The sequence below is a fragment of the Haemorhous mexicanus genome, chromosome 4 (genome assembly GCF_027477595.1).
Source record: "Haemorhous mexicanus isolate bHaeMex1 chromosome 4, bHaeMex1.pri, whole genome shotgun sequence".
Taxonomy (NCBI): domain Eukaryota; kingdom Metazoa; phylum Chordata; class Aves; order Passeriformes; family Fringillidae; genus Haemorhous; species Haemorhous mexicanus.
Window position 1 is genome coordinate 53,328,624 of NC_082344.1, and position 24,214 is coordinate 53,352,837.

The 24,214-nt window shown below is 36.3% G+C and overlaps 1 protein-coding gene across 6 annotated transcripts in view; it reads left to right on the forward strand.

The window, feature by feature from the left end:
- ATP8A1 (ATPase phospholipid transporting 8A1) overlaps positions 1-24,214 on the forward strand; it is a 101,045-nt gene that overhangs the window by 72,057 nt on the left and 4,774 nt on the right. For all 6 annotated transcript variants that reach the window (XM_059844910.1, XM_059844912.1, XM_059844909.1 and 3 more), the window contains 6 exons: positions 254-315; positions 3,531-3,587; positions 4,042-4,149; positions 16,030-16,118; positions 16,513-16,605; positions 24,093-24,184. In XM_059844910.1, the coding sequence (XP_059700893.1) occupies positions 254-315; positions 3,531-3,587; positions 4,042-4,149; positions 16,030-16,118; positions 16,513-16,605; positions 24,093-24,184 (501 nt within the window). The remainder of the gene's footprint in view (positions 1-253; positions 316-3,530; positions 3,588-4,041; positions 4,150-16,029; positions 16,119-16,512; positions 16,606-24,092; positions 24,185-24,214) is intronic.

Here is a 24,214-nt window from a genome sequence, read left to right on the forward strand (position 1 = left end):
AAAAAGTTGGTCTTATTGGTATATGGTGTCACAAGAAGTTCCTGTTTCCTGCATAATCCCTGAAGTCACTGAAAATTTTAGAGCACTAAACATTATACAAGTCATAGTTCCCTAGTGTTCAGTGCAGTTCAAGATGAAATCTCTTAGTACCCTGTAGAAAGTGCTGCCATCTCCTTTGTATAAAAATTAAGATTATATAGTCCTGTTGTAGATGTTTAAATGTTTTTATTTTTATCCCTGCTTCCTCTTCCAGGTACTGTATTCGGCAATGGCAAAACTTCTGATTACCTGCTCCTGGGTAACACTGTATACACTGTAAGTCTACATTGGCTCTAACTATTTTAAAGATATGCTGCTACTATTACTAATAATCCTGTTCATAGATGACTTAATTCAGTGCAGTGCCTTAAAAAGTGCCTTAAGAAATGGCTCTTGAATGACTCTTTGAGAAGGTTTGGAGTGCACTTTGTGTTCTAATTCCAGTTTTTGAAACAAAACAGTTTAATAAAGATGCAGAAGATACATTTGTTCTTTGTTGTTAACTGTCTGGTTTTTTAAATAATGGGAATTCTAATTCCCTAATTAGCATGCTTGTTAATTTAGTTTAAGCACTTGCATTGGAGAAATCTCAGGTTGTTGATTATAGAAGTGGTTTGTGGACTTCTGATGATACAATCCTGTTCTCTCTCTCTTAATTTATCATGAGGCCTTAAAAGAGGCATTGAGCCATATTGAATAAAGGTTGTGGAATGCCTTTTCAGAGGCAATCAAACCACCAGAAATACACCTGATCCATACCTAAGAGTAAACTTCTGTTGCTGTCATAGATAGTAGTCATAATTGGTTTTTTCCTTTTAATCTTTTATCTCCTAGAATAAATTAATAAAGCTAAATATATGTTTTTCACTTACAAGATATGAATGTTACTCAACATTGGGTTTTCCAAGATCTCTCTTAGAAGCAAAATTAGATTTATGCTTACTTTCCTGTGTTCTTCAATGTTAAAAGTATAATTAATTTTTCAAGTTCCTCACTGTTGCCAGGTACAAAAAAGAAATTAATTCTTCCTTTAAAGTAAGAGGGCTGTAATATGAATTCACATCAGAATTACTTCTTTGGGGAATAAGGAAACACCATAACTGAAATAAAAGGAGAATATTCTAGAGGCATGCTAAAACAGAGGTCACAATGCTGCTCGTATGTCATGTTCTGCAACTGCTTCTCAACTAGGAGAGCTGAAACTTGACCATCTTGAGAGGTCAATTTCTTGCTACTAACCTGCAGAGTGGTCAAGAATATCCCAAAAAAACTATTTTCCCTCACTTCAGGTTAAAAGTCTGGGGAAATATAGAAGTTGCAATTTATGTTATACTGCTCTTGCACAGGAATGCAAGGAAATCTGAAACATACGTGGTTTTTGGAGAGATTTTCAAAATTAGGGTGAAGAGTTTTATTTTTTTAAATCTGTTCATTTGAAGTATATGAGTAGTAACAGTTGTCAGTCATATCAAAATTCTGAGGCTAAGGTAATTCTCATTCCTCATACTGTTTACAATATGGTTTTCAGACGTCTGTAGTCATCAGTTCTGCAAAAGTCAATAAGAAAGGAATTCAGAAGTTGATATAGTTTAATTTCTTTGGATCCACAAATAAAGTTCAGAAATATGCAATGATTCATAATATGTCCTGGAATTATTTCTTTAAACATAAATTCCAAATAGGAATGGAGTGCTGTGAAAATATCTGTATGACCATTTTAGAGAGTATTTTTGTAAAAAAGCTTGGTCTTTATACAGAACACCAGTTTGAGTTCTTGCTTCCTGGGTAGGATTTGTTGTAAGTTGGATGAAGCAGAGGAGGGAGCAATAAATCCCATATTCTTGAGGGAGTGGCTGTGCATAGTTGGTGATTTTATTAGGGGTATCAGATCTGATCCCATCACAGGTCAGTAAAGGCTCTATACTCACACTGTCCATCTCCTTTTATAGAGATCTGCAGTGTTTGTTTTGCGTATACATTTTGTCTATGCAGCAGCAACATTTGATCTTATCCTGAAGGATGTTTACTTCTCTTATGACTGACCCAAGCAGCGAACAAGTGTACAAAGGAGGTTGTTTGGCTTATTTTTCCATAACTGTTTTTCCTGCATCCCAGTACAGAACCCAAACTGGATAGACGAAGCAAATTTTAATACTCACAATCGTCCTCGATTTTCTTCTATTTAGATTTCACACGTGTTTTAGATAATGAAATTGTGGTGGTGTGACTTTTTTCTTTTTTTTTCTTTTTCTTTTTTTTCTTTTTTTTGTCCTTAAAGCACAGTTGAAATAGGAGATTTCAGGATTTCAGAATTGAAAGTATAAGCCTATAGGTGAAAGCTTTCTGGCAGTATTTGTATCTTTCTGTGCACCAGACAGAGTGAAAGATTTGTCATACATATTTATTAGTTCAATCACAAGCTTCAGCTTCTGATTGAAGTACATTTCTTCTTCTGAATTTTTGAGGCTGCTTGAAGTTCAATACAAACAGACTCACTGACAACCAGTGCTGCCAAGTTGTCCAACAAGCTAGAATTTAAACTATAGCTGTTAGAGTTGGAGCTTGGTCTTTGTGACTCCCTTTATCAACCTTATAGTCTTCAGATTACATGTAAAGTAAAACTTGTGATACACGTTCACGAGTGACTTTACAAAATGTCATAACTATTTCTGTGGTAAACAGAAAACTTGCTTGAGTGAATTTCAAAGGAAGGAGATAAACAATTTTCCTGAATCAGCTAGTCCTTGCTGTGGGATTATCAACTTACTCCTGCTGCTCATCTGTAAGCTAAAATGGAGCATGTCCTACAAACATGATGTTTTCAGAGACGGCTGTATAAAAAGTACAAGGATAAGAAAAGGTTAAAGATCAGAGGGAATATTGAAAATGACATAACAGACTTGCTCAACGTGTTATTTATATGCAGAACATAAGTCTTATATTACCAGCATTTAACTCCTGGGCTTTTCAGGGTTTGGTGCAGCTGACTTATTTACTAATGAAGTGAACAAAACTTTTGGTTGTTTTTTAAGTTTAGATTAATGTAAACTTGAACAATTTCAAGCTTTCTTCAGTCCAGCATCTGTCTTTTAAATCTGTCTTGTTGTAGTCATCCTGTCTGTAGCTAGAGGGTCTTCAGTCTCTACTGAAGAGGGCTACTACACTTTTTACCAACCTTTCTGTGTAACCTAAATACCATCAATAAAGATGCTGACACCTTTGTAAGAGCCAGACTTAGGGAGTTCTAAGAAGCAAGGATAAGATTTCTAATGCAAAAGAAGAGTTTTCCAAATCAAGGGAGGGGCCATTATTAATGGAAGCTAGTAATTCTTAATGTTCTATTATTAGCTTATTACTGGATTGTATCCTTAAAGTCTTCTAGTAGCAATTTACTTTTTCCTGTCTTCTCCTGAAAGTTTAACCAAACTAATAATTTCTGTGTGTTAAGATTCCCATAGTAAGAATCGTCTCTCTGTCTTTCTCTCCTGAAGTTTGTGGTTCTGACTGTGTGTTTGAAGGCTGGATTAGAGACCTCATATTGGACTTTGGTAAGCAAATGTCTGTACCATATTCTCAAATTTTCTGTGAAATATGATGGATGAATAATTGTATTGTTTTCTTCTTACTTGTTATATTGCACCCTTTAAGAGTTTTTCAGTAGCAAACTGTGGTTACTGTGTGGCAGGACAGAATATCCACATACAAAAAATAGTGCTCAATATTGAAAATTACAACAGGTGTAGTACTTAAACTAGAAAAATCCAATTGCTCTGGACTTACTGTAACTGAATTTAAATTGGCTTAAAATGCAGTTATATTGCTGCTGATAGTATCATTTTCCTTTAAGAAATAGCTAACTGAAGTAGTAGAGTTAAATTAATACAAGGCATGGAAATTTAATCCAATATATCAAAATAGCATTGTAAATACTAGGTAGCAAAGATCTTATTTTATGTTATAGTGCATCTGTGATAATTGTTCTTTTTTGGTTTGTTTTCACAGTTCAGCCATATAGCAATCTGGGGAAGCATTGCACTTTGGGTAGTGTTTTTTGGAATCTACTCTTCTTTGTGGCCAGTCATTCCTATGGCACCAGATATGTCAGGAGAGGTAAAAATATATTTTAATTAACATCCAAATGTGTGAAAAAATATTGTTTCAGTCTGTAGTACAGACCTAATCTTTATTGGATCCTTCTGCTAGCTAGAGGTGCATATCTCATCTGTCTTTTATACCTTTAATATGGCAGCCATGTTTATTTAAAATATAATGAATTTTTACTCTTGTGGAAATGGAGCTCAGCTAATAGGCTGTGAATATATGGTCTAATGAGAAAGAATAGACAGGTAAGCTGCTTTGCAGTTCTTAGGTGAGCTTTATTTTTCTGAAGAAAAGTCTTACCAAATGCAGTTCTTAGAATTACAGTGCTTATTTTTCTGGAGCATTTTTTTATCATGAAGTAACTAGTAGTAGCCTGGTTAAGGCTGTTTTTAATCTTGAATTTTACAAATTTTCCAAGTACTTCCATAAAATGCCTCAAAAACATTTGAGGTGCCATAACATTTCATAAACTGCTTGTCATGCACACTTTCTTTTTGATTAATGCACTGCTTGGAATGCATTATTGTAACATATCTTTAACCTTTTGACAGTAATTAGTGGTTTCTCATTCATTTTTAATTACATTTGTGTAAACCTGCTCTGAATATTCCAGATTGGATTGAATCTGTAAAAGATGCTTATTTGCTACCTTATCTGATTTAATTGGAACTGCAGTATGAAATTCTCAATGCCATCCAGTTCCAGAAACATCAGAATTATGAATTTCCCAGACACTAATGTCTGCTTCTGGGCATGACCAGTACCTCCTGAGCTGAGAAGTTTGATGTGCATTCTCAGTGGGAATCAGTAACTGAGAATACCTGCTTGTGTCAGAAATATATTCCTCTAGTGGTTCTCAAAGCATATCAACTAAATCAAGCCTTACACTAGTAAAAGAGTGAGTCCCTTTAACTCCACCACCACGGTGATATAATTCAGCAATTTAAAAGTTTATGTAGGATGTGGGAAATGTAGGTGCATATCTCTCCCTCTCTTGAAAGTAATTAAGACTTTCAATAAACCCAACATCCTATTTAAACAGTTAGAGGAAAAAATAGTATATAGGCATTTCTATAACTACGGCATTTTAATGGAAAGCACAAGGTGTTACCTTGAATACTTGGACACCTAAGGAAAAGAATTTGAAATTTTGAAATTACACAGTTTCTAACTGGTTTTCCTCTGTATCAGAATGTCTTACCTGTGTATATATGTAGATCTTGTACATTACCACATTGCCTCGACTACTCAAAACGAATTCTGTATATTATTTTAAATAAAGTAATCGAAACTATCGTAATTCAGCATTTTTCTTCATATATACGGCATTTTATAGAAGAAAAAATGGTTTTGGAATTTGCTGGTTTTAGAGATTTTGTAAAAACTTTGAAGCTTTTAAGACAGCAGAACTTTAATGGTGATAAGCACAATGGAAACAAAATGGTTTGTTATACCTGGTATGACATAAGGGTGGATACTTCGCTATTGAAATAACAATGCTTTAGATGGTACCTTTTCAGACCCTGAAGTTACTGTGAAAACGCCTGGTTTTGAGGGAGTGTAATTCCTGTGATCTTCTAGAAATGGTTCTTCATTAAAGAGATCTAGCTGTCAACAAAAATAATACTCTTAGGCTTTGAATTCAACATTGTGCCAAAGTAGTCTGACTTATGAACCTAAAATCATTTATTCCTTGCGATGAAATTTTATCTGTACTTGAAATGGGTAGTCTTATTTTGTAAGTGTGTTTGCTTATGCATGTGTGTGTATATAGTAGTTTTGATGTCTGTGTGTACATGAAATTGTTTGAAGGGGGGTGTTGTTGGCTGAGGTTGGTTCTGTTTTTTTTTTTTCTAGGAATATATTTCAATGTCTGTGATGTCAGAATAAAGTCTTTTGAAAGTATCATAGGCCATTAAAGCTTATGTTCAAAATTGTGGTCCAGCTTTTTGTGCTGCACTCTGTGTGGCTAAAAGTCCTGTTGACGCATACTGCAGCTCAGACTGGAAGCAAGATTTTTGTAAGCTTTCCTGGAAGCCCCTCCACTGACTGAGTGGTCTCTGGCAGGGCAGAATTCACTGAGTTTGTCTGTAGCAAATCAGGCCTTCCAAAAGTATTGAAACTAAAAGATTCATGGATTTATCTGTGCAAAAAAATGTGATGTGACAGAAGCAAATCTATATAAGCAATTCTACTTGCATGTGCAAATACTGCTTACCTGATATCTTCAAATGTGTGAGTTAGACTTGAAAAATTCATCAACTGTACTTGGCAAAAGTTAGAGTATGTCAAAAGCTGACAAGTCTGCTTCTTAGCTTTTTGTCCATTTTAGCTGGTGTGATCTGAGAAATTATGCTGAAGGGGACTTAGATGCATTTTTTTCCCAAATGTGTTCATTAAAAATTCCCCCTTTTTAATAAACTTCAGATTTATAAGGACATATAGTTGAAGGTTACATAACTATAGTCCTTAGAAAGTTTTAAGGTATTCTCTTTCTTCTTCTTCTTCTTAGAGCTGGTAACAATTCTGTCTTAGTAAGTTTATAGTCTTTCCAGTCTGTATTCTTGACATAATATTTGTCCAGCAATTAAGTTCCAGCTAGATGGTGTCGTCTGCAAACATATTTTTCATGTCTTCTTTGAGATAGAAAAGCACTTAATGAAACATTCTGGTAAGAATTCTGTCTTTCTTCATATTAATGTCATGAAAATAGTGAGATTCTTCTTGCTTATTCCTGGTTCTGTTCCAAGAAAATAAAAATCTATTGCTCTTGAAGGGGAGAGATAAAGCATATGGAAGTGACAGAAAATTCATTAATTGGGTGGAGAGAAAGGTTTTAATCTAAATATTTTGAAACTAATTCTTTATATCCATTCCTATAAAATATTCAACTCTGATAAATGTATTTCAGTGGAGAACACAGTAAGGTAATGACTTGAGAAAAAATTGAGTTGTAACAGAAGAAAAGTCAGATCATGCTGCTAATACTCTTATGTTGGAGCACTAAAGCTAGTGGCCCAAAGTTAAAGCACAAGAGTTGTTGGTTTGTGTTCATCTTTTACTATCCAAGCATCATCCGGTCCCTTACTGAACAAAGAAACAAATATATCACATATTTTTGCAAGTTTTTCTGAGTTTTTACATTAATTTTTCCACAATTTTGTGGATTTTTCCAATTATACAGAAGATAATCACAGCTGGCTTTACATATCGGTTGCTATATGTTGGTATCACAGAAGGAAAGATTGCAGAATGCTGTGCTCTAAAAGAAAATGTAGTGAAATGAAAAATTATGACAGTTAACAGCATTTTTTCTCTGTTGTCTAGGCCACTAGACCCCTTTCCTTGACATGTTCCTAATAATATAATCAGTTTTTCTGTCTCTCTCTTCTGCTCTGAGTTTCCCCAGAACAAAAACACACAGGGCCCCCCCACCTTGATCCAAAATGTCCAGTTCATCTAGCATGCTGAGACAATTCTGGCATCAAGACCTTTGTTTTCTGGTTTTTCAAGACTGGTAAATCTTCTCTAGGCAAACTCATCCACCTATGCAGTACTATTTCTCACAGTGTGGGAACTACATGGCCCTCCATGGTGCAGTAGTCCTGAGTCCTGTAAGTAGTGATAACTTGTTGTCAAACAGGTAGTGCACCAGAAGAGTTGCAATTTGACTTTTGACTCACATAAGTAAGGTATCCTGGCACAAGTGTTCTCCAGATATAAATAACTGTAGTTCTGTAGCTGATTATCTGTGAGAGATTGATAGTAGGTGTCTGGGTTATAGCAGCTTTCCATATTAAAATTCTGAAACCAGTTACATCTTGCCAACCTTAAAACAGTTTCTATTCCAGTTCTAACTTTTTTTTTCTTAAGGAAATAAAGTTCCAAGTGAAGGAAGCTTCATTCATTTCCACTGATTGATGATGTTCAGATGAAAACTGTCAGTTCACCATTGTCTTTTGGCAGACAGAGGCTAGAAGGAAAAATGGATGAAAACTATAAGAAAGGGAATGGGCTTTATGAAGCTGAAGAAAATGGAAAAATAGGCCATAAAACTAAGGAAGGATATGTGATGAAAAGGGGTGATAACCTAAGTAATTAATTGTGTAGTATGGCATGTGTAGCTAGTTCAGGTAGTGCAGCAAATCAACTTCATAAGTCTTTTAGTAGAAACAAGACATAACTATTTTATCATTAATTAAGTGGAACTTACTGCTTACTTTCATATTATTTGGCTTGTACTTTAAAATCACTCATTTAAAAATCACTTTCCTTGAGTTTATTGTATGAATTAGGGACTATATTCTTCTAGTCTTAGACACAGATCCTAAAAAACTAGGAATTTACCGTCTATCTACTTATAACAAAATATTAAAATACCTTTTCTGCAATTAGGATTTTGGTAGTAGTAGCAAAACTCTGTTTCTGGGAGAAGGAATGGGGATGCACAGCTTATGAGAGAGAAATACTGAAAGCATTTCAAAAGCTTTCATTAATTTTATAACAACTTTGCATCTTCTGTAGCATAGTCTTTATTATATTAAAATTTGCATTACATCTGCAGGAATGTTTATGCATGTATTTGCTTTCTGTTGGTACTGTCTAGTATGGAAGCATATGAACAAGGAACTTTATGGGTTATTTTCTTAATATTTTACTAGTAAAGACTGTGCTTTTAAATATAGATGCACAGGAAAGAAACGGAAAAAAGCCAACATAGAATTCTTTGTAGGCATTTTTTGGTTAGGTTTAACACCGTATGTTTTGACCCATTGCATTAAACAAGTTGCATTTAATTTCAGAAAAACGTGTCACTACATAGAATAGAAGAAAATTTTTATTGTGGACTTGGGAAAAAAATCAACTGCCTGGGTCTGTCTTTCTACTACATTGATATAAATTAAGTTGATACTTCTATGTATAATATTAATAAGTAAACAATTGAAATATACTTTCAAAATATTTTAAACAACTTATGCTGTTTCCTGTTTAAGCCAGATGAAGTTTGCATAAGTTTTTAAAAGTAAATGCCAAGTCTGTCCATATTTAATAAATGCTTTGCAGGTGTATTTTCTTTTTTTCTTTAAAACTCTTCAATACACAGAAAACTATTCTGTGACAGTGAAAAAAATGGATTTTTAATCTTCAGGAAATTGCCAGAAATTTCCATCTTTAATCATATTGTTTATAATGACTGCACAAATAAATGAAGCTGTGATTAAATTGTTCTATGTTTTTATATCTGTGTAGTCCTTTTTCAATTACTGTTTTAACTAATGAAATTTCTGTAACTTACATCACCTAATAAGAGCAGCCTCCATTCATATGTCAGTAGGCTGTAAGGCTGTGAGAACCTTCTGTTAGTGCTTCCATCCTTGCAGTTAAAAGGTCTACTTTTTCTTTAAGTCCTCTTGAAAAAAAGCAGACTAATTTTTAAATTATAAAAATAGATACAATTCTAAACTAATATGATTATCTCTTTCTTGAAAAAATCTGGTTATGGTCTGAGTTGCAAACCTGTAATTGAGGAGCGGTGAAATACAAATCAATCTGTTGTGTATTTCACACTAGTAATGCTCCTTGTTACTGTTTCGTACTCTGAATTGTTAGGCCTCTTTTTTTTACACCTATATGATTAATAAGATGGCTTAGAATAATAATACTTAAATTGAATAAGAAGTATGACATGGATACTACAGCAAAAGTTCAGTATCCACAGAACTTTTTAATTTATTGTCATACTGTAGACAACACACTGTAAAGTTCTCCAGAGCACCATCTGTTTCTGCTCTGTCCGACCCAGGGGATTTATAAAACTACTGGCGGAAATTGGAGTTAAGGTAGAAGCATGTATTTTACAGAATTTAAGATCATTTGATTGAGGTTTTCAGAAGTCTTGTGAAAAACAGTAATATTTCTTTTGGGGAGATTTAGCTGCACTGTGTAGAAAAGGTGTATTAGAATATACTATATTGACAGCATAGGTTTCTTGAATATTGCTTCTCTCTATATTTTGCCAAGTATCCTGCTTATATTAAATCAAGCTCATTAAGATATTAGATATGCATCTTTTAATGCCTTTACTACACTGGGGTTTTTTTACACAAAAACACGAAATAATGTTTTTGAAAATGTAGATACTTCGGTCTCTAATGAAAAGGTCTTCTCGATTAGGATGTTTGTCTAAAGTTTGATCCAAAAGTGGGAATTGGTTTTTGTCTAATGTAGAGCAAAGCCTACAAAGCAAAGTGTTCAGGATAGATTACAATCATAGAATAGCTGAATGGGTCTCTGGAGGTCTTCTGGTCTAATGCTTCCGACACTACTCCGAGTTGCCCCAGACTGTGTCCAGACAGCTTTCGAGTGTTACCAAGTATGGAGACACTACAGCATTTCTGAACAACCTGTGTCCCTGTTCAATCCCTCATAGTTAGAAAGGTTCTCTTAATGTTCAGATTCAAGTTTCAGTTTGCTCTCCTGTCTCTTGAGCCGTGACAGGGCTCCACTGGAAATAGCCTGGCTCTGTCTTTGCACCCTCCACTCAGGGTGAGAGATCCCCCTAAGCCTTCTCTTAGGCTATAGTCCCAACTGTCTCAGGTTTCTCTCCTGTATGAGATACACTTCAGGACATCGGACTATTTCAGTATATCTGTGTTTCTTGTACTGGGGACCCAGAACTGGAGACTTCTCTAAGTGTGTCTTCATCAGTGCTTCCTTCCCCTCTGCTGGCAATACTTTGTCTAATGAAGCCAAAAGATACCATTCACTTTCTTTGTCACAAGGACCCATTTCTGCCTCTTTTCAACTTGGTGTCCATTGGGACCAAGTCTTTTTCTGCCAAGCTGCTTTCCAGCTGGGTGGCCCCCAGGATATTTTGCTGCCTGGGGTTGTTCCTTCCCATGTGCAGGATTTTGCATTCCTCCTTGTTCAACTGCATGAGGTTCCTGTCAGCCCATTTTTTCGGCCCTTTGAGGTTTCTCTGGATGGCAACACAATCCTCTACTGCATTTGCCACTCCTCCCCCCATTTTGTGTCAGTAGCAAACTTCCTGAGGGTACGCTTTGCCTCTCATCCAGATCTTTAATGAAGATGTTAAATGAAACTGGACCCAGTATTGACCCCTGGGGTATACTTTGAGTTATTGGCCTCCAGCCAGCCTGACACTGATCACCAGCTGCCATTCAGCCCGTTTTCAGTGTATCTAACAGTCCTTCATCCAGCCCATACATCTACAGCTTCTCTGTTAGGATGTTAGAGGTCTTGCACCCTGCTGTGTTGTCCCTCCAGCTGTAAAAGGTGCTATTAATGGATACTTGTCTCTTGCACTTTTAAAAAACAGCTGAATATTTTTTAATAACTTTTGCAGAATACAGCATAATAAATAAATTTAAATGGTTGTATATTTAAGAAAAATTGTCATGGTGCTTTTCCTCAGTGTTAGCAGGGAGAGTTATAAATAACGCCCCTAAAGTTTGGGAAGTAATGATTTCCCTAAATTCCTCCAAACAAGAGAATTACTGTGCCATGCTTTTAAGAGAACCTGGCAGATAACTGAGTTGGCAATCTGTATTTCAAAAAATTGCTTTGAGCTCTGTATGGTAAGCAAATACCAAAGTCCATCAATTCTCACTTCATGGAATATAGTCATTCTTCAATGGCTAATACCTAGGGTAGTTGTTTTTTGGTTTTGGGTTTTTTTGGTGGTTTTTTTTGTTGGTGGTTTTGGGGTGGGTTTTTTTTGTTGTTTTTTTTTGTGGGGTTTTTTTTTTTTTTGTTTGGTTTGGTGTTTGGTTTTGTTTTTTTGTTGTTGTTGTTGTGGTTTTTTTTGCTGTTGCACTACTTTTTTACCAGTCTGGATTAAAATATTCTTCAAATTCTGTGTCTTCACTTCAGGGGAAATAACTGGTGTACTAAATATTGAAGAACATTGAAATAATTCAACAATAAAAGCTAGACTCTTCCTTCATAGTCCAAAATATTTCTCAAGCCCATCCTCAGCAGAAGGCCCTTAGAGGCATTATCCTACAGTTTTAGCACATTAATTTTCAACCCCCTTCCAAGTTTTCCTAGCTTGACTTTTGAGACCTGTGAGTCTTTACAAAACATAAATCAGTAATCTGTATGTCTTCCTTTCTACACCTATGTAAACATCTTGATTAGGGAAAAAAAACGTTTCAGTGTACATTTGTGGAGAATATTATTACTTTTAAAAAAAAGTGATTTTTTGATGATTTTTTTTAAGTTAATCAGAGTTCATCACATAAAACATATCCATTTTAGTCATCTGTCCTCACCTGGGAGCCTAAAATTATGTTACCATTCTGATATTAACATATTTTAACTATTTAATAATTTATATTTAAAGTTTTCTTTTTGTTTTTCACTTCAGGAATCAAAAGTATTTGTCTAAGGAGTTTTTATTTTTCCATTTAATTCCCGATAGGTAGCTTCCATTTTTACTCCTCAAACCTTCATGTTTAATTGTACTTGGTCTAGTGGCAGACATTTATTCGTGAGCCAAAATCTGCTATTCCCAGATATACTTCAAAGATCCTTCTCCATATTCAGTAGTTACATTCTCGTTCTCTCAAACAGGAACAGCAGAGCTTATCTTTGAACTGCCCAATTTATCTTCTCTGCTTCCAGTGGTCTGTCTTGGTTAATGTACCTAATAACCAGAGATCCTAATAGAGAGGAACTTAATTCTTTGCAATTCTAACTAACACAGTTCCCAATTAAAAGGAGCTAAAAGATGTTTTTCAAACTCTACATAGCAAAGAAAGACTAGAGGCAATACACAAACTTACTTGTAGGAACTTCATTGCACTGGAAGTTAATGCAGATCTGTTTTAGTACTACAACAGTAAGTACTTTGGCATATATGAAGGCAAACACATGCACATAACTGCTACTAATGAAGTTTTTTCAGTAGGTTGAAAAGAGAAACTTTTGCTGGTTTGATGCTGTTGAGGTATTTTATAGCTTTGTAGTTTATAGGAAGGAGATGCATACCTTGATGATACTTGAAATAGATAAACTGAAAAGGGTAAGCTTTTCTGCAGCAAGAATTTTACCACTGTTTTCAACTTTCTCTTCTTATTTTTAAAGCCTTTTTAAAATCTGAGCCAGCTGTTTTGGCAGATCATTTCATAATGAGGAAAAAGCAAATATTCTCTGTTCATTCTGACATGTAATTTCCTAACACTACATCTTCAGCAGTGCTTTAAAAATGTTTTGCAGCCAGGATTTCTATTTGCCACTAAATCATGAAAAGGAGTATTTCTCAGCAATTTTTTCTTTTTTGAAAAATGAGAACCCATATAAAAATCTAACCTTTTAAAAAATGTTAATTTATTTCAGAAAGTCTTAATATTGAGCATGAACTACACATACAACAAATTATTTATCTTCCCTGCAGGATTTGTAAGTCCTACAATAAACTGGGCTTCCCAGCTCTCATTTTGGATTACTTCTGAATTCCCCTGGGAGCCACTTTTGTGGCAGATTCCATTTGGTTTCACAAGGCCTAAAGGGGGAAGACTTGGCATAGACCACAAATCTCTCACATTAGGAACAATTTGTAAACCACAAACAGAGGCAGCCAGAGTCCGTCCCCAGAACAGGCTGCTCCTGTTAGTGCCATTGTCTGGAAGGGGTTGGTTTGCCATTTCCCAGATGACCTGCCTATGTGTAGAGAGATGTGAAAAGTTAGAAACAAAAATGTTTTCTACAGAGTGAGGGGGGAGCTTTCTTGTACAGAAAGGAAGGAAATACCTCTGTGGGATTTTATTTTTTCCCCTCTTCATCCAAAAAATACAAAGAGGGCCTCTGTCTTTAATGGGAATGTCGGCTTTAAATCTTTTAGGTTTGGATTAACTCTGTAAAAGAAAAAAAATCTGACAGGCTTTCAAATATGACGCAGAAAAACTTTTTTTTTTACCTCAATTCATGTTGTTCATTTGTAAAGCCAAAGGCTGGATGGAGTGAATAGTAGGCGCCAGTTGTTCCTTCATTCATAGTTAGCATTACAATGGTCAGAATTAACATCCTAAGACCTACATTATCACTTTTGCTGTTTCACCAGCAAACATTTAATACCGGGTGGCTAACACTAGGACAGCTCTTTGCTATGTTCTTATAAATAAAAAAAAAATGTTGTTAATAATAGGAAGTAATAATCATAATTAGTTCAAATTGTATTTTTTTGTTTTTTTCTTGGATTTAAGGGAACTGTCTATCTAATTCCTGCATAATTATAAAATGTCTTGCAAAATGCATTTATGATAGACATTTCCTATTAGCTCCTGTTCTAGAAAATTAGTATTTCATCAAGTATGTCACAAGTCAGGTTTTACTTATAAAGTAACTGCTAATACATTTTTTTCTCTAATACATTTCCTCCTGATACAAAATTTTATCCTTTTTTCTCCCTTTTGAAAATATGAATTGTTTTATTTTGAACTTGCCACTGCTCAGTGTTTACACCTTTGCTGGCAGCTGTTGACAGAAGTTAGTAGAATCTCAGGGAATATCTACGTCCTTTTAACATAGCCATGGGAAGGTTACCACATTTTTAAAGTACATTCTAATGCTTTCCAAAGAATCAATGTCATTAGGAATTTGGATACAAAAGCAAGGTAAATTGAACTTTTTGCTTATATGAGAATTAGGGTTTTTTTCTGAAAATAATTAACTTTTTCATATATCAGCATACTGAGTATAATTCTTAAATGTTCATGTGTGCATGTTAAGAAATTAGACTTCAGCTACTGCAAACTATCTACTATTTGTCAGCTAATTAAAGCTAGTAAAATTTAGGCTTATTTATTTTGCATACTGAGGCTTAACCTGTGAAAGAAATTAGTCTCCAAGTAATGAAACAAAGGATTTGAAACTACACTACACTACTGTTGTGTAGTGATGTTACTTTCAACCCTTCTACAATCAAATTACATTATAAAAGTTTTTCTAATACTGACTGCAATTCAAACCTGCAGTAACATGCTTCAGTAAGTATTGATCGTACTCTTTACATCCATAATATTATCAATGTAGACATTTGAGTGTGAATTACAAAGGTAAAGACATTTTTTCTTTAATGTCCATATATTGTGATGTTTGTTTTGGCCATTCAATATGTTTTAGTTTTTAGTATTTCTACAGACCAAGTTGTAAACAGAAGAAATTCCTATGTATTACATATAGCGGCATACAGAAAAAACAAATACACAGATAAAAATAATTATGTGGTTTTCAAATATTTCACCATGTATTAATGTGTTAGATCTTCATTTAACAATATGTGGCGTATTTTCATAATTACATAAATAGTTGTTTCCTTATTTCTCATTTTTAAGCAATCTGTTTAACAGGAGTCTCTGGCAGTGTGGGAACTGTGGTACAGCGAGTTCTGTGGGAGAAAACTTTGATCCAAGTTACATTGCAGGATAATTGTAACAGTGTTCAGTATCCAAATGAAGGATCAGAAACTGTTATATCCTGTTAGAGTAGATTGCAAATTTAAAAACTATGCTCATAATGTATGTAGAAAGTTGGAAAAGGGTGGATTTTTGATAAATCTGATTTTAATGGGAAAGCCTGAAATCAGTGGTATAGAGCAGCTCTGTGGAGGGGTGATACCCCCATGCAAAGAGCTAAGCAGTGTATCTTTCTACCAGCTTCTTGACATGAAATGGGGCTTTTTATTTACTGGATTTATGTTGCAACTCAGGGGATTTTAGAAAGGAGTTCAAGTTCTATTTCACATTACTCTGACTAGAATGATTCATTTAAATTTGCTTTTGATAGCCTCCAGAAACTACTTGATATTTCTAAGATTTTTTTGTTACTTCTTGTCATGACATCACATTTTGTGCATTTTCTCTTCAGGCAGCTATGATGTTCAGCTCTGGAGTGTTTTGGATGGGACTTCTGTGTATTCCTATGACAGCTTTACTTCTTGATATAGTATACAAAGTGTGAGTACGGAAATGCCAGTGTTTACAGAAGAGAGTACTGACTTTTAAATGTGTGTTCTAATTACTAATATAATAAAAAACAAATTAGGATAAATTCTGGTGATTTTATAAAATTCTTTTTTACCATCCTTGTTCTTTAAAAACTTTATTACAAGAATTATAACTATTTGAAATGTTCAAATAATTGTAGTGTTTTATTAATGAATATTTTTTGTTTCTGATTTGCAAGAACAGATGATAAAATATGTTCTTTAGATTTGTTTTTTGATATTTCTGCTTAGTTTGAAGTCGGGGGAAATGGATTTATAAATTGAATATTTATATAAGCATTAAAAGTATCTGTTGTTCTACTTTCAAGAAGATAAAGCTGGCAGTATTTTGTATCTACTTACAGAGTAAAGAGAGCTACTTACAAGACACTTGTAGATGAAGTTCAGGAGCTGGAAGCGAAGTCTGAGGATCCTGGCGCAGTTGTGCATGGCAAGAGGTACTGTAAAAGTCTGTAGAACATTGTCTTAAAAAACAAAGCTAAATATTTTTAGCTTTATGCATGTATCAATGACAAAAGGTTATTTTTCAAAAGCTTTACAAATGAAAAGTAGACCTTCAGGTCTACTGAGCCTAAGTGTTTTCTCATAGGCTTACATAGAAGTTTTACTAAAAGCTTTAACTGATGTGTTTCTTTGTAGCTGACTGGTTTCTGGTTCTTATGTATAGAACAAGCTTGAGGTGCAATTTTAATTCTGTGACTTTTGCCTGTGTTAACAATTAACTCACAAACAAAATAAGAAAAAAATGGGTTAGAACAAAATGAGTTTATATCTGCATAATTTTCTAGTATAGCCGTAAACAGGGCCTAAGCACAAAAACAAAAATTAAATTCTATAAAAGCTGCTCAGTAGCATAGGAAAAAACAAAAAATGTATCTAGTATTTCTGAAATTGAATATAACAAGCTGGTTTTGTATTTAATTCCAGTCCAAAGAAAACTAATTTGATTAACCTATATGAAGTATGTAAAATTTTTAAGTTAAGACTCCACAAGAATTCGCTTGTTACGTCCTCTTTCATGGACCAGGCAGATAATTTGAAAAGGGAGAAGGTAAAATTGAACAGTTGGACATTTTCTATGTGTAAACTCAGCATAAAGGTGTACACTTACTAAAATATTTCAGACTTTTTAACCCCAAGCTGAACTTGTAGCAAGCACTCGCTGAATGTATGAGATGACAAAATCCCCCTCTCCCCGCCTTCCAATTCATTAGTGCCATCTGGCTGAGCTAGAGCTTTCTTTTCTTGTCTTCATTTTTATGAGTTTTGTGAAGTCTAAAAAAAAGCCAAAACTGCTGATACTTGATTTTCCTGTTCTTTCTTTTATTTGGACTGCTGTTCTTTTAGTATCTTCATGGCAAAAAGCATAGCCAAGAAGGCTTTTTTCCTACCAAGCTATGCACAGAAAGAGACCAGAAAAAACATAGCCACTTCTTTTACTGTAGGTTCAATTTTCAGAAGGTACCTTTTGTTCATAAAGATACTTTAGCAATCTTATTGTATCCCTCTTCCAGTTCAGTGGGAATCAGTTTACTAGGGTTTACCAGGTTAAGATCAAGTTACATCAAATACCAAGGTGATAGCTGTCATTTTTAATGGGGCAGTATCCAGCTTGTATGCGAGCTTTTGCAAGAATGTTTTGACTCCAGTTGGGTTCATCTTTCCTGGTAACAAGGAACTGGGGTTCCAAGAGGCCTGGAAGCTCATCCTGCCACCCATGGAACACCTAGTCTAGTGTGGTGGGCTACAGAGGAGGACACACCTGCATGCAGTCTCCTGTTGGGCTCTGTATGCTGTCTTTGTAGCAGCTGCTTCATGCTGGAAGTACTGTAGAATCCCCTAGTTGGTGGCAATTCCTACTTCAAGCTTACTTTTCCTTCATCATTGCCAGACCTAACCATTGCTTGCAAGAGTAAGTTCTCTTGCCTTTAAAGGTGATGTAAATGGATTGTTTCAGATGCTTTTCTCCAGTGGCAGTGGTCATTCAAGGCAGATTGAGGGCAGTATATTAACTGACTCATCTATCAGTGTGCTGAGCTTTGAAGCAATGTATGCTCTGTCCTCTTTTACAAAGAGCAAAAGCTGTAGAAGAATGAGTTGCAGAAAAGAAAGCAGACATTAGTACTGGATGGTGCTAAAAGGGGAACATCTTGTGGGTATAGAAAAAAGTAAGGTAACCTACCTTTTTAGTATTTCGTACTTGCATTCCCAAGACTTCCCTCGTATTCCCAATTCAGCTACTTTAACTTCAGCTGTCTAGGCAGGATGCTTTTCCCTCATTCTACACACAGCATGTCTTCCAAATCCCTTCTTATATAGGTAAAATGAACTTGGTGTTTTCACCACCACTTTTGTAATTATATTTTTATCCCACAGATAAATTGTTATGAGGGCTCCATGACAGCTGTTTAATTACCTGCCAGAATATCTTTCTTGGAACTAATTCTTCTCCACAAAGTTACTTTTAGACCAGTATTTCTGAAGGATACAAGCATCCACCTTATATGCAAATCACTGGATTTTACACCAGTCAATATCTCTCAAGATTTTATTCCTTCCATTATTTTTTTTAATGTATTGAAATTCAAGTGATAGAGCCAAAACTTTATCTTTTATGAAGAAAGTATTCATTGTTAAAGAAATGGTCTGATGAACTGACTTACTTGCATCTAAACAAAAATTTGATTCAACTTTTGTAAACACTGTTGAGTCTCCTAAATTGCTGAAGCTCAAATTAATTATTTACCAGTACAGAGTAAGTAGTTAAAGGGGTGAGGAATGTCCTCTACATCTGTTTAAGACATGTACATGAGACTTTCTTGTTCTAGTGTTTGCATATCTGTGGGAGTACCTCTAGCAGAAGAAGGAATTTGTTCTCATTAAATGCCAAAATAACCTAAGAATAAATAAATCACTGCATGATTAAAAGGTAACAGGGAAACAGTGAGAAAGTGTGTATCTGAATGTTTACTGAGAAAGGGGAGCCTACAAGAAAGGCAGGAGATTTTTATAAGGGCATGTAGTGATAGGACTGAAAGAGGGGAGGTTTAGTTTAGATACTAGGAAGAAATTCTTTATTGTGAGGGTTACAGGAATTCATAAAATAATTTTTTTTTTGTATAACTGTGTCTAATTGCTTGTAAGGGTATACATTTCATGTTCAAAAATAGTTAATATTCTGCTTGTCCATATAGGTACACATAGTGAGCACAGGCATTTAGTTTCTGTGATCTGACATTGGTTAATTATGAAACCATGTTTTCTTGTCCTCACATGTAGATAATTAAATATGCTTTTGAATGGCAACAGGGTGATTTATAATAGAGAGCCCACAGAATTTCAAGTATAGAAAAGGAACAGAATTTAATACTTGAATAGCTGGAAGCACTTTTCTCAAGTGTATTTCCTATGTATTTTGTATTTTCTTTACCAGCAATCAGATCTGTGCAGTGGAAACTTCATTATACAATAACTAAGATATGTGCATACTTCATGTTCTTGTAAAAGTTTAGGGTAGTCTTTTCACTGCTTAGCATTTAAGCAACGAAATGTAGTGAAATGAGGAGGAACATCAATAAGACTTTCACAATGGACTTCCAGAGGACAGACTTTGGCCTATTTAGGAGAGTTATTCATAGAGTTCCTTGGGAAGCAGCCCTTAAAAACAAAGGAGTCCAGGAAAGGTGGGCATGCTTCGAAACGGAGACCTTGAGGGCACAGGAACAGACTGTCCCTGTGTGCCAAAAGATGAGTCAACAAGGTAAACATCCAGCCTGGATGGGCAACAAGGTTGTGAAGGAACTTAGGAATAAAAAGAGGGTGTGTCATCTTTGGAAGGAGGGTCAGGTCTCTTAGGAAGTATTTTAGGGGGTTGCTAGAGCATGTAGGGGAAAAAAAATAGGGAGGCCAAAGCTCAGTTCGAACTTAATTTGGCAACTTTTTTAAAGGAGGAAAAAAAATGTTTTTATAAATATATTAATGGCAAAAGGAAGGGTATGACCAGCCTTTGTTCTCTGTTGGATGAGGGGGGGAATGCAGATGAGGAGAAGGCAGAAGTGCTTAATGCCTTCTTTGCCTCAGTCTTTAGTGGGAAGACAGCTTGTCCCCAGGACAATTGTCTCCTGAGTTGGTAGATGGTGTCAGGGAGCAGAATGGTCCCCTGTTATCCAGGAGGAGGCAGTCAGAGAACTGCTCAGGTGCTTGGATGTTCATAAATCTATGGGCCCAGATGGGATCCATCCCAGGGTGATGAGGGAGCTGGCAGATGAGCTTGCAAAGCCACTCTCCATCGTTTACCAACAGTCCTGGCTCACTGGTCAGGTTCCAGATGGCTGAAAGCTGGCCAATGTGACACCCATTCACAAAACGGGTGGGAATCCTGGTAACTATAAACCAGTTAGCCTGACCTCAGTACCCAGTAAGGTGATGAGACAATTTATATTGAGTGTCATTACGCAGCACTTACAGGATGGCCTGGGTATCAGAGACACCCAGCACGGGTTTAGGAGGGGTAGGGTTAGGGTTAGACCAACCTGATCTCCTTTTATGACCAGGTGACCCATCTGGTGGATGCAGGAAAGGCCGTGGATGTTGTGTACCTGGACTTCAGCAAGGCCTTTGACACTGTCTCCCACAGCACACTCCTGGAAAAGCTGGCAGCCCACGGCTTGGACAGGGCACTCTGTGCTGGGTTCAGAACTGGCTGGATGGCCGGGCCCAGAGAGTGGTGGTGAATGGTGCTGCATCCAGCTGGGGCCAGTCACCAGTGGTGTCCCTCAGGGGTCTGTGCTGGGGCCAGTTCTGGTCAATATTTTTATTGGTGACATGGATGAGGGGACTGAGTCTTTCACTGTAAATTTGCAGATGACACTAAGCTGGCAGTGTGTGTTGATCTGTTGGAGGGTAGGAGGGCTCTGCAGAGAGACCTGGAATGTTTGTATGGATGGGCAGAGTCCAACAGGATGATGTTTAATAAGTCCAAGTGCTGAGTCCTGTATTTTGGCCACAATTACCCCCTGCAGCGTTATGGGCTGGGGACGGTGTGGCTGGACAGTCCCAAGGCAGAAAGGGACCTGGGGATACTCGTTGGCAGCCAGAACGTGAGCCAGCAATGAGCCCTGGTGGCCAAGAAGGCCAAGGGCATCCTGGCCTGTATCAGGAATAGTGTGGCCAGCAGGACCAGGGAAGTAATTCTTCCCCTGCACTTGGCACTGGTGAGGCTACACCTTGAGTGCTGCATCGAGTTCTGGCCCCTCAGTTTGGGAAGGACCTTGAGACACTTGAGCACATCTAGAGAAGGGCAACAAGGCTGGTGAGGGGCTGGGAACACAAGCCCTCTGAGGAACAACTGAGGGATCTGGGGTGTTTAGCCTGGAGAAAAGGAGACTCAGGGGTGACCTTATCACTCTCTACAGCTTCCTGAAAGGTGAGTGTTGTCAGGTGGGGGTTGGTCTCTTTCTCCAGGCAACAACTGACAGAACAAGAGGACACAGTGTTAAGCTGCACCAAGGGAAATGTAAGTTGGATGTTAGGAAAAAGATTTTTACAGAAAGAGTGATGAAGTACTGGAATGGCCTGCCCAGGAAGGTGGTGGAGTCACCATCCCTGGATGTGCTCAAACAAAGACTGGATGTGGCACTCCATGTGGTGCCATTGTTTAGTTGAGGTGTTAGGACATGAGTTGGACTCAAAGATCTGAAAGGTCTCCTAGTGATTCAATCTGAACATTCCATTCAGGAATACAAGCAAGGAATGAGGAATGATGGTACCAAGTGTGGTATGCTAATAGGCATGCTAATGTTTTAAATAAAATATTTTTTATTAGAAAATAACACCTGTCAAACATTTAATAGAAATTTTCTGATTTCAACTCACATTAAAAAGGATTTCACAGATGTGAAAGGAGATGCAGCTGATAACTGTATCTAAGTGTAACCATAGTCTTCCACCTCTTTGGCCTCCAATTTTACATGAAGATACTGATTTATTTATTCATTCTCTGTATTCTTATAGTTTAGATTTCAGTCCCTAATTTTTTATTAATGTTGTCACTTAAACAGTTTACAGCTCTGAACTAAAATACACAGCATAGAGGAGCAAGCAGGATGAAAAGAGAATCCCCAGAGAGTTAGCTTAGGAAAGGACTGAAAGTAAGAAGTGTTTCAGTACTTCAGCCTCTCCTTTCTTGATTCAGTCAGCAGATGCCAACTACCTTCCTGGAATTGGTACCTAATTTTTGTTCTTACAAGGAAGTCTCATTCCATCTTTTCATTCAAAACATGTCCACAGAAGCAGTTTCTCCTGCCTATCACCTTACCCTGTAGATTTTCCAGTTAGCATTCCTCTATGGGTGTGAACATAGTAGGTTTATTTTCCTTTTCCAACTTAGAAAAGCCCCTCTAGTTGGTGTTCCCCTCACCAACTAGAGGGGAACACAAAGATGAGATAAACCATTAGTCTCTCCAGCTCTAAACAGTGGTTTGGGTTCATATATAAGTATAGAGTCACTTACGAAAGAATGAGCGTTTCTAATTTAGTGGCTTGAATGGTAATCTAGTAAGGAAAGCAGTCTAGTTCCCTTCCTTGCACCACTTAGTCTGGTTGATAGCCTGGAAAGGTAAGTCTGTTGAGCTAATTGACAATAATATTAAAAAGTAATTTGAGTAATCAAAACTTGGTAACACAAGGTGTGTGAAATCTGTTTTCCTTACTACATCATTGCACAAGAGACAACTTCGCTAATCTAGCAAAACAGCAACAATATCAAATGACTGTATACTCACATTATACACAAGATACGTCTCTTTTTTAATGTTCTAATTTTAGACCAGTTTACATTGAGAGGGGGCTGGATTTTTCAGCATTTGAAGTGTTTAAGTGATAGGTTGGTATTTCTTGAAACACAGGCTGTAATTCACAGTGAATATCAAATCAAGAGGACACTGAAGAGTTTTTTTGGTTTTTTATAATATAGTCCCTTGCACATATTTAATGTGTTATTAAAACTGTCAGATTTTGCAATTTTTCTTAGCTATGGCTCATCTACCTCGTATTTATTTAGTAATGTATGTTCCTATTAGAATTTTAGTGTAAGAAAGACAGAAAGGAGACCCAATACCTTTGCTACTCGTTTCACTACAGTTTGCAGCATTTGGCTGACTCTTGAGTCTCAATTTTAAAAATGTTTAATGCTCCTGTTTTCTACTTGGGCTGAAATGGGGAGTGCCTTGGGTCACACTAAAGGTTCCCAAGTGTGTGTACACAACAACACAACAAACTCAGTAGTGCTGGGAAGGAAGGAGATGGGCTGAAGTGGCCAACCTTAGCAGCAATAGTAGTCTGTTATTTGGGTTTGATCTCCAGAAAAACACCTTCTAGAGTTTTCTGGGGAAAGCTCCTTTCTAGAACACTTTTCATGGAAGTAATGTTTCTGTATACACAGCTGATGACCATGAATGTGGCTTTCACTCCACTCATTTCCTATCCCTTTGGGGTACTGCATCAAAAGAGGCTGGGAACACTTTCTGTGTAAGATAAAAAAGACTAATTCAGCCTGGCACTATTCAAGCTGTGCTACATTAAGGAAGACAGTGCCTTCCCTTTACATTGTGTGTTTCTAAAGGAGTCACACTCAAAGGTTCACAATATTATTCACTTATTTGTGTTGTCAGCACAGAGCAGTGTTTCAAACAGATATTTTACCTGCACTGTGACAAGTAAAATCATTACCAGGGGTCAGAACTTAATTGTCTGTCCTCATGCAAGCTTTTAATCATCATCTTAATAATTCATTAGGCACAATATAGAAAGAAAAAGGAGGGTGGACTCTTCTCATTTAACAATTAATTCTCATTGAGCAGACTCAAACATAAAGGGATAGGGTAATTAGTAAGTAAATATTTTTCATGTGTCACTTTCTCTCTAGCTTAACTGAAAGAGCCCAGCTACTGAAGAATGTTTTTAAGAAGAACCATGTGAACTTGTATCGCTCTGACTCTTTGCAACAAAACTTGCTTCGTAAGTGTTCACTGACAAATATTAATATCC